This window comes from Chrysochloris asiatica, unplaced genomic scaffold (genome assembly GCF_000296735.1).
Source record: "Chrysochloris asiatica unplaced genomic scaffold, ChrAsi1.0 scaffold00024, whole genome shotgun sequence".
In the NCBI taxonomy this organism is placed as follows: Eukaryota; Metazoa; Chordata; class Mammalia; order Afrosoricida; family Chrysochloridae; genus Chrysochloris; species Chrysochloris asiatica.
In genome coordinates this window covers 6,781,213-6,792,610 of record NW_006408542.1, presented here as the reverse complement: position 1 = coordinate 6,792,610, position 11,398 = coordinate 6,781,213, and the positions used below count along the sequence as shown (strand labels likewise).

Here is an 11,398-nt window from a genome sequence, read left to right as displayed (position 1 = left end):
GTATGTATGTATGTATATACAAGCAAGGAGCTCTAGTAGCTTAGTGGTTACGAATTGGGCTGCTAATGTCACGGTCAGCAGTTTGAAACTACCACCTGTTCCATGGGAGAAAGATGAGGCTTTCTTCTCCTGTAAAGATTTACAGCCTCAGAAACCCTGTACAGACAGGGTCGCTGTGAGTCGGAACTGACTCCACATTACATCACAAGCAACAACTATATGTGTGTGTGTGTGTGTAATGAAATATTAGAAATTATAACTATGATTCATTAGCTGTAAAAATAATCAATTTAGGCTACAGATACTCTGAGGAAATAAAATTTCCTTTTGTGTTTTTTTAATTACCTCTCAATGTTACCTCTCAATGCCTGGCTATATATATATATATATATACAATATCACCTCGCTGTTCTGAAAGTCAAAAATCTGGAATTACACATAAACCTCTTAATGCCTGTGAAGTAGCACTTACGCAGTTACCTTACAAGAAAATGTCTCAATCCTAAAACAGTTTTTAATGAGATGGATTGAAAACAGCACATTGAAAATAGGTAGATAGTCTGTTCCTTTGCTAAGAAATAGTTAACTGTACAAGGGAAATGTCATAAAATTAACACACATACATATACACACAGATGAGAACTTTGGCAACATAATGCATATATAATAACTCAGGTAGTCCTGATGGCATGCATCACTGTTATAACTAACCACAACGGAGTTGTTATTTGTAACGATGATCCTAGCTTTTATGGAAAGTAAAATTTTTTTCACAGGAGTCCATTTTCAAAGCCAGAGAAGACAACAGAATATTAGAAACATTTTCATCTAAAAATAATGAATACTCTGGTATTTATAGGATTGTTGTTAAGTGGTAACAAGTCAGTTCCGACTCATAGTGACACTGTATAAGGTTTCTGAGGAACAGCTGGTGAGTTTGAACTGCTGATCTATGCTTTAAAACAGCCCAGTGTTTATCCTACAGTACCACATCAGAACTCCATAGGATTGTTGTTGTTAAATGCTGTTGAATCGGTTCCCACTTATAGCAACACTGTATAAGGGTTTCCAAGGAGCAGCTGGTGGGCTTAAACCACCGGCCATGTGGTTTGAAGCCCAGTGCTAATCCTACAGTGCTATTCTAGTTAAGACTCGGTTATTTGAAGAAATTAATTTCCTACAAATTCTGGCAGCAATTGCTTAGCAAAGTGGAATATGTAACAGCATTTTGATTTGAAGCATTCTGTAATTTCATTACTATTGATTGTATGGTTTTTCTAGATATTTGCATTTTACCAGGTACATGTAGAAAAACCTTCCTTTCTATTATAGTGGTGTAATGTATTTATCTTGATATGCCTACAGCCAAAAAAGTACAGCTATCCCCTAAAATCACCTGGTGTCCGCCCATCAAACCCAAGACCTGGTACCATGAGACATCCCACGCCTCTGCAGCAGGAGCCACGCAAGATTAGTTATAGTAGAATCCCCGAAAGTGAAACTGAAAGTACAGCGTCTGCACCAAATTCTCCAAGAACACCGCTAACACCTCCTCCTGCCTCTGGTGCTTCAAGTGCCACCGATGTTTGCAGTGTGTTTGATTCTGATCATTCGAGCCCTTTTCACTCAAGTAGGTGCTACAATGCTTCCATTCAAGTAGCTGCTAAACATTTAAGTGCTTTAATTATCAATATTATGCATGCTAATGGGGAAAAAGAGTCTCTAATATAATGTGTGTGTGAAATTATAGACAAGTCAAATACCATTTTTAACAAAAATTATGAAAATATAAGACATCCTCCAGCAACTTTTAGGTTTTAAAATATCTGTGGGAACAGCCCTCTTTAAAATTATTACATTTCGCTGAAAGGCCGGACAATGATCATTTCATCATTTGTTTTCAGTTTTTAACACGAAATCTGTCTTACCCAGAGAAAACAAAGACGACTTAAAAATCTACAGGGAATGTCATTCCTGGGTTTTAATTGTTGGCTTCAGAATTTAACTATTTGAGTATTATTCCAGGTACATCATTCCCTCCCCACCAAACTCTGCACTAGCTTCTAATTTGAAGTGTATCAAATCCAAACTGCTCCATAATCCTTTATTAAAGCTACGCATCTTGCTGATGCTGTCTGGTGTCTGCAAATAGGCTTGCTATGAGTTGGAATCTACTTAACAACACACAACAGTACGTAACACTGCCAGGTTCTACACCATTCCCACAATTGTTATGTTTGAGCCTAGTGTTGCTGCCACAATCTCCTTTGCACTGACCCTCTTCCCCCATGCTCACGTGCTTCTACTTCTCAGCACTGGATTCTGTTTGATCAAATACTAGGGCCGACCTGGATCTGCATATGGAGCCAATGGGAACAGCATGTGGAAGTGGTCAAGATGGGGTTAAGGGTGACTGGATTCAAGTTTTGATTACATAATACATATTTTAAAGAAAGTTTGATAAATTTATACTGACTATATATTTGTTACTGTTATTACGTGCTGTCGAGTCAGGTCCGACCCATAGGGACCCTATACAGGGTTTCCGAGGAGCGACTGGTGAGCTTGAATCGTCGACTTTGCAGTTCAAACAGCTTTGCAGTCTGGCGCGTTAACCCACAGTGCCCCACCAGGACTCTTGGTGGCTGGGAACTGCCAAATTGTACAGCTTAAGCTTAGCTCTTGGAAACACTGTACAGGGTCGCTATGGGTCGGAACCGACTCGAAGGCACTTAACAACAACAACAACAAGCTTAGCTCTAGTCCTTAGCTACTGTATTGTATTTAGACCACACTGTTTCCATTAACTTTTTAATTTCACAAGGAACTTTAAGGCGCTGCTCCAAATACCTTCGAGTATTTATATATTATGTAATCAAAACTTGAATCCAGTCACCCTTAACCCCATCTTGACCACTTCCACATGCTGTTTCCATTGGCTCCATATGCAGATCCAGGTCGGCCCTAGTATTTGATCAAACAGAATCCAGTGCTGAGAAGTAGAAGCACGTGAGCATGGGGGAAGAGGGTCAGTGCAAAGGAGATTGTGGCAGCAACGCTAGGCTCAAACATAACAATTGTGGGAATGGTGTAGGACCTGGCAGTGTTTCGTTCTATTCTGTGTGGAGTCACCGAGGGTCAGAACCTACTAGATGGCACCTAACAACAACAGGAGTTAGGAATCCTGGTTTGTCATCTCAGTTTGCTAATGAGTTCTCTGATTTTAGATAAAACACTTCTCTGTCTTTTGGGGATCAGGTCTTTTAAGATGTGTTCCAATTCAGAGAATCTTTTGAACAAAAATTTGTTTAGAATTATTCTTTGTGAAACATTATTTTGCGATTTGGTTCAGAAATCGTATGTGTTATACCTGTATTTTAAGCGACCCAGCAGGTTGTCTTGTTTTTACTATTTAAAAAATGTAATGGTCTTGAGAGTTTACAACATCTCAGCAGTATGTAGAAACTGAGGAGTATGAAGGTCATGTTATTTACATAGTACGTTTTCAAATATTTTTGATACATGTAAGTCAACACCAAACAATAAAATTATAATTTATTTGTAATTAATTAATAATTACTAAGTTAGGGATAAACTAAAACCTGCACTTTTTGCAGTATAACGTTTTTTGCATTATAATGACCAGAAATCATTATTTATAACTGCTTGCTGGGTCCTTTTCCTAAAGGAAAGGTCTATATAAGTGTTCTCACATGAGTGAATTATTTAAGCTACATGAGTACCACCAATTGCAAATTTTACTTCCCTTAGCTTGAGAAAGGCGCCCTGGTGGCATAGTGGGTTAAGTGTTGGATTACTAACCAAAGGTCGACAGTTCAAACCCAGTAGCCACATCACTAGAGAAAGTTGAGGCTGTGTGCTCTCCAATAAAGATTACAGCCTCAGAAACCCTATAGAGCAGTTCTCCTCTGTCTTACAGGTGTCCTAGGAGTCGGAATTGACTTTCTAGCAGTGGGTTTGTTTGTTTTTTTTTAGCTCAAGAAATAACTAAAATATGGAGGAGGTAAGAGACAAAGAGATGTATATTAATTTTTTTTGTTAGTGTGAAATCTTCGAGTGATTAGTCAACCATAGAAGAAGGAATCCCTTTGTAGTTTAGTGGTCTGGGACCAGTGCTTTGGCAGTGGTGGTGGTTGTTGGTTAAGTACTGTTGAGTCAGTTCTGAGTCATAACAACCCTGTGTAGGGTTTCTGAGGAGTGACTGGTGGGTTTGAACGACTAATTTTGCGGTTCAAACTACCCTTGCTGTCCAGTGCTTATCCTATAGCATCACACCATGTAGTGAAGCACATTGATTTACGCGTTCTGATGAGCAGAGAAAGCACTGTTCAAGGAGGCTGGCTATATAAGTTACACTCAAGAGTCCTTTCAATTTCTCCTTTATGATAAAGAAAAATCCCCTTTGCTCATATTAGGATTGAAGATAGCAGATGTTGAAGTGAAAGTAACCCAGGAGAATACAGACCATCTGTACACATAGTCTCTGACTTTACACTTGCTGCTGGGCCGATATGATAGTGCTGTGAGGATCAAGAGTGCCCAACTTGCTTTCCACAGTGTTGCCACCAGAGTGAACACTTTCCTGAGTCCCTCATGGCCTGGTGGCAAATACCTGTCATGTCTACATACCTATGTGTGTGAACTCAATACAAATCAGCAGAAAGTTCCACTGCTTAAATTTGGGAAAAGACAACATTTTACTACAAGTGTTGATCGATTACAATGGTTGTACTCTTTTTCCTATTACAGTAGTCCCTTTACTCCTCTCCCTCCAGTAATCGTTTTAAACTTAAAATTCATTCGTTCAACCTGTATCTGTTACACATCTTACTCCTTGCTAAGCATAAGCAGGTACACATCTTTCGTAATGAAGCTTGCATTCTTAATGAGAGATGAAAAATACCCTTACTACAAGGAGATTTGCACTCAATGCTAGGTGAAGACGTAAAGTGTTGTAGGATTATAGAAAAAGATGACCACAGAATGAGCAAGGGTGGCCTTGGACTGCCCTTGGTGAAGACAGCCAAAGAAGAGCACTGGACACCTACTTGATTCTGCCACTCTGTACCCTTGTGTGCATTGGCTAGGTCCTCCTCCCAGGGTATAATGCCAGTAGTAGCTGGGAAGAAAGAAAAGATGACCTGGCCCTCAGCTTTGTTTCTGCTGCTGTGGAAAGGAGGGGAGGACGAGGAAGTGCCTGGATGGTCATGAAGGGGCAGGTGGAGTCATGTGCTTCCTCATCTCTGTCCATAGGGAAAGCTTTGCCAGGAAGAAAACTCACTCCAAGCATTTCAAGCTGGAAGACGAGGCTTTTTTTTTTAATCAACTAAGAGTGTCTTCAACAATGGTTTTAACCCTGACTCTACATTGTAATCCCCTGAGGAACTTTTAAAAAAAAAATTTGCCTGCTCAGCCTCCCCCTTTTATTAGCCTGGCATTGGCACTTGGGCATCAGTACTTTTTTAAAAAACCTCCCAAGGAATTCTGATGTACCGCCAGGATTGAAAACCACTGCCATCTGCGATTTGTACTTGACATTAAGAGTTTTGTTGGGGTTTTTTCCTTAAGAGTTTTTAGTATAAAATTTTCCAGGAAGTGGAAGCAAGCAGTTTGTCAGATGCATGAATCTAATCCTGCACTATATAGAAATAGGATCAAAGACAAGTGTACACATGTGTACAGTCAGAGTCTGAAAAGAGATGGCAGTCATAAGCTTTGAGTTGATTTGATTTCTGCAATGTACTAAATGTACTACCATGTTCTCGGGCTCATTTCCAGGATGCATTCATGTTTAACCACATTTACTTCCTTTCTAAAGAAAGTGTGAACTAAGTAGGTAAACACTAGATGTGGATACTCCATCTAGTACCTATTAAGTTAGAGAGGCCTAATAGTGAAATCATTGACCGATCAACAGCTACATGTATGTCAGAGTATAAAAATCAGTGTTAATCTGAAAATCACTTATAAGTAGTAGCTGATTTACTCTATTCTGTGGATTCTAAATAAATACTAGTACATATAGAAGCAGATTATTTGAAATTGGGGCTGTGTAAGAAAAAAGACCACCCCACCATATCAAGTTCTGGTATGGCACTGTAGGATAAGCACTGGACTGCAAACTACCAGATCAGTGGTTCAGACCCACCAGTTACTCCTCAGAAACCTTTACAGGGTTGCTTTTAGTTAGAAGTGACTAAGTAGCATTTAACAACAGTATCTACATAAGCAATTAAATTAATAGGAGTTATGCCAATTTAGGAGTCCTGGTGCTGTACGATAAGCACTGAACTGCTAACCACAAGGCCGGCAGTTCAAAGCCACCAGCTGCTTCTTGGAAACCCTATACAGGGTTGCTATGAGTTGGAACAGACTCAATAGCACTTAACAACAACAACAATTCCAACTTAATTTAAAACATAAAATTACTGTCATTGGAACCAAGTAAGCTTGAATAAACAGCTCAGATCATTTAAGTCTCTTGGATGTTATATGTTCCATATATTGGTAATATGAGGCAGTATAAAATGATATATTAATTTAAAATCAATACAGGTAGCCCCCAACTTACGATGTATTCAGGTTAGAATGAAAAGCACTTAAAACTAGTTTTTTTTTTTTATATCTTACTGTTTGTTAGCAATATGTGCTACATAAAGTTTAGTAGCTTATTGTGTGCTGATGTTATCATCCTCAGATAAAAGGTAATAATCATGGAAACTTACTTCAGAACTGAGCTATTTGACTTATGTCAGATCAAATGTTGAAATCAACCTCTTTGTAAATCAGGGACTGCCTGTATACATCATCTAACTAAGCCTTTGGTCTGTTTTCTTACTTTAATGCTATTGATTTTCATTCATTTTCTTAAAAGGATTGATATTGTTGAAATTAGATATTCTAAATTAATCAGTGAGCTTCCTATATGTTAATATGTCTTTGAAAAAAAAAAAACCAACTCCAAGCCCCCTGCCGTTGAGTTGATGCTACCTCATGGCTATCCTATAGCAGAGTAGAATGCCCCCTAGGGTTTCCAATGTGGTAAATCTTCCTCCCACATAGCAGCTGGTGGGCACAAACTGCTGACCTTTCAGTTAGCAGCCCAATGCTTACCCACTGTGCTACCAAGGCTTCTCAAAATATGTAATTACTAAATATCTACTGATAGTTTTAAATAGCTATGTAATTTTCAAACCTGTTTGGTAATATCACAAGTTGTAGTTACTCTGTAATGAGACTGTATTCCCCAAGAACGTTTTTTAAAGATATGCAATAATGATGTTAGTTAAAATGTTTTTTCAGTTTATATAACACAGATTTGTTATTTAATACTTGTTCCACAACAAGTTTGAGTTTTCAGAGTAATCTTTAGAAAATGATATCCTCTGCTTGAATTGAGTTTATACATTTTTATAAAAAGAAAAGTTGTCCAATAATGCAGGATATTTTTGTTTTATTATGAATGTTTTTCATTAAATTACTGGGAATTTAAAAGGTATCTTCAAAATTCCCAATGTGATATTAATTCAATTTGTTTTTCTTGTCAAAAGTAATTTGCTTTCACTAAAGACTGTAATAGAATTCTTTAAAACTGGAATGACAGTTTCAACATTTTTATCATAAATCAACTTTTGTAGATGAGTTGGATATCAATGAAAGAAAAAATCTCTATGTTTTCTTGTTTTCTTTCACAGGCAGCGATACCGTCTTTACCCAAGTTACACTGCCCCATGGCCCAAGTTAGTATATTTGGTTTAAGACTCATAATACTTGCTTTGGCTTCAAAAAATCAAACCAAGTGTAACCTTTCCTGCTAAAACTCATTTGGGGTCTGGCAGCATTGGTACCTTGCTTGCAACATCTTAGAAGTGAGGCCTTCACTTGTGCTATCTTGATGATAAATGATTTGCTTTTTCAAAAACCTTTTCTCTTTTTAAAGAACCTATTAAATGGGTGGCTTCTACATTTAACCATTACTCATTTCCAACTATAGAATTCTAAATATATTTTAATGCTCAACTTTGAGACAGAATGGAGAGCATGCATGCGCATTTGGGAATGCTGGCAACTGTGTTACTGAACCTGGTGACAAACCTAGGCTATAGGCAGGTCACTGGGATTACTTCAGAAGGGATCCCTTGCAATTTAACTGTTTCTAAATTATCAGGTCTAATTATTGTAGCCATTTGCTTTACTTTTTTTTTTTTTTTAAAGTAAACTAACAATTCACTAAATTATTCTGTAAGTTTCAAGCTAATAAACTAATATTTTCTTGCTGTTCAGTCACACAAACGATTTTTAAATGTGTGTTATAGAAATGATAGTTATGAGCTATAGTCACTTAAGCAAAAAGGTAGGCCATCAAAATACAGGTAATTTGAACAATCGTACACCAAGTACTCTTTAAATCCGAATTTGTTATAATAATATTTAATTGAGAAAATAAAGGCAGTCATACAGTGCTTAAAGGAAAAAAAGAACCTGAACCTGTCAACTATCATTTTGAATGATCTTTTTTTAAAGTTTTATCTTATTTTTTATAGTGTTCATAAACTAGCTAACAAGTAAGCGATGTCTTTCAAAGTGTAATTATTCACATGCCTAAATTATGACCTTGTTACCTAAGTATCTCTGAGATAGGGTCATTATTAGGACTACCATTGGTCTTGAACAGCTTTACAATGAAAAATTCTGAATTTGAGTACAATTAGCTAGATTTTGCTTCCATGCCAGTGATAGCCTATACGTAAGCACAGTGAGCAAAGAGCTTGCCCCAAGACAGTAGCTCCTCTCCCTGGCATCCTGTGGGAGGGCTACTAGGGAGGAGATGCATTGGGGGCAGGGGTGAAGATCAGAAACTCTATTCCCAGTTCCCAGAGACTGTCCAGCTAGGGCAGGGAAACTCAGTACCAATAAAGTCGGAGAAAATAAGCTGAGCCCTTCACAAAAGCTTAACAGAAATTGCCATTCTGAAGATTTTCATCATTTGCGATCTCTCAGAAGTCTGAGAATTAGACCCAATTAAAAATTAATAACAGATTAACAGTGGAAGTGTTATTTTGTCCAAGAAGCAAAATAACAGGATCTCTTAGGAAACTTTTTTTTCTGAAAATTCTGCTAAGAAATTTCTGCATGCATTTATAGCAGTTTGCTTTAATAAAGGAAATATTACTGGGTATCGGTTTATTCTTGAACTGCTTTTGATAACTTCCAGACTTTTATTTTAATAACATAAGCAGTTTCCACCTAAGCCTTTAAAGGAATAGTAAACAAAATAAGATTCCTGTAAGCTTTAAAAAGTATATTTAATACCCTGCAGGGTCTGCTTCAGTATCGTCTATAAGTTTAACCAAGGGCACTGATGAAGTGCCTGTCCCCCCTCCTGTTCCTCCACGGAGACGGCCAGAATCTGCCCCAGCGGAATCTTCGCCATCTAAGGTAAAGTAGAAAATCCTGTTATCTGGAAACTTGGAGCCATTACAGTTAAACCATAATCAGTTGTAAACCTAAAGCAGTGGCTATTGTCAAGATAAAAACAAGTTTTAATGTATAAAGTAAGAGCAATGTTGTCTCAATCAGTTCTTTTAAAACACATACAGAGAGGTATGAAGCTTTGTATGCAAGCACATTATAAGTGAAACTCTTAGTATGTGCTAAAAGTCTATAATAGTGAATTGATATGCTTTTAAATGGAGTTTTCTTGAAAATTCAGAGTTAGCAGACACCTTAAAGGCTCAGAATAGCTGTTTCCAGTGGTTTTAAGTGTCTTTCCTGGCCTGCTGTTTACTGAGTGGTTCTCAGGCCTGTCCAGAGGACGGAGTACCCAGTACAGACACATTCTGCAAAATATCATGAAGTGTTATTATAGGAGATTTTAAATTAACAAAATTTAAGCTAAACCAAGAATCATCTTACACTAGATTGAGTGGTAGACAAGTAGTTAACAAACATTTCATGAAAAATTAAGGTTAAAAATTTAACAGTGAGGGGAAAAAAATGTTTTCTCTGAATTGACAGAAACCCCCATTTCAAATACTGACATGCTTCGCTTAACCTCCCTGAGCAAAATTGCATAAAATTCCGTGGTCCCATAATCGTTTTTGTGTGTGTTTTTATTTTTAAAGGGGAAAACAGCTTTCCTTTTGTTTGTTATTTCCCCGTAAAGATTTTAAAGACCTCCAACCCAGACTCCTGCAGCACTGGACAATGGGTGGGTTACAGGAAGGTGAGAGAGGACGTGGCTCTGGGTGCAGGAGGAACAACAGGCGAGGCTGGGTGCACTCGGCTTCCTCTCCCTTGACTCCTCTTGCTCAGTGCCTGCCTCCACCCTCTAAGCCGCAGGTGCCTGTTCTTCCAGCCTTTGTCAGCAGCTCCAGCAGCCGCTGCAGCAGGGACAACTAGAAGTGGGTTTGCCTAAGGCTTTTTAATATGTTCCCACCATGTCCAAATCTCAGAATATTCTATTCACAGCATATTAAGTGATGCATACCTGTATATGGTAAAACTCCCTCATCCACAATAGGCCTCTGCCAATATCATGTTTAAAAACCTCAGCTTAAAATATATAATGGAATTATATAAATTTAATTATTAACAAATATTCATTTTATTCTTTTTTTCGTTTGTGTCAGATGATGTCTAAGCATTTGGACAATCCTCCAGCGATTCCTCCTAGGCAACCCACATCAAAAGTCTATTCACCACGATACTCAGTATCAGACCGGACCTCTATATCAGACCCTCCTAAAAGCCCTCCCGTATTACCACCACGAGAACCTGTGAGGACACCTGATGTTTTCTCAAGCTCACCATTACATCTCCAACCTCCCCCTTTGGGCAAAAAAAATGACCACGGTAATGCGTTCTTCCCAAACAGCCCTTCCCCCTTTACACCACCTCCTCCTCAAACACCTTCTCCTCACGGCACAAGAAGGCACCCGCCGTCACCACCACTGATACAAGAAGTGGACCTTCATTCCATTGCTGGGCCGCCTGTTCCTCCACGACAAAGCACTTCTCAACATATCCCTAAACTCCCTCCAAAAACTTACAAAAGGGAGCACACACACCCATCCATGCACAGAGACGGACCACCACTGCTGGAGAATGCTCATTCCTCCTGAGTTCCTCTGTAGTGGGGTGCACCTTTCCTAGTCCTGAATCCATTGCTGGCAATGGATGCACTGAATGTGCCAGCACTGAGGAGTTACAGTGAGAACTCCAAACACTAATGACTCTCCTTCAAGATGCAGTATAAGACAATGAACTTTAACCTAGACGTAATTATCAAATGAAAATGGTATTCCAGTTGAGAAGATGGGAAGACTGTTCTAGAGGAATTGGACAACTGATTGAACCTGAAAATCAAGTAAAGGGA

At 38.5% G+C, this 11,398-nt stretch overlaps 1 protein-coding gene across 1 annotated transcript in view; it reads left to right on the top strand.

The window, feature by feature from the left end:
• The window catches only part of SOS1 (son of sevenless homolog 1 (Drosophila)), a 218,970-nt gene extending 207,826 nt beyond the window's left edge, over positions 1-11,144 (top strand). The window contains exons 19-22 of the mRNA XM_006839458.1: positions 1,366-1,630; positions 7,716-7,760; positions 9,341-9,459; positions 10,653-11,144. Of these exons, the coding sequence (XP_006839521.1) occupies positions 1,366-1,630; positions 7,716-7,760; positions 9,341-9,459; positions 10,653-11,144 (921 nt within the window). The remainder of the gene's footprint in view (positions 1-1,365; positions 1,631-7,715; positions 7,761-9,340; positions 9,460-10,652) is intronic.
• The last annotated feature ends 254 nt before the right edge of the window (positions 11,145-11,398 follow it).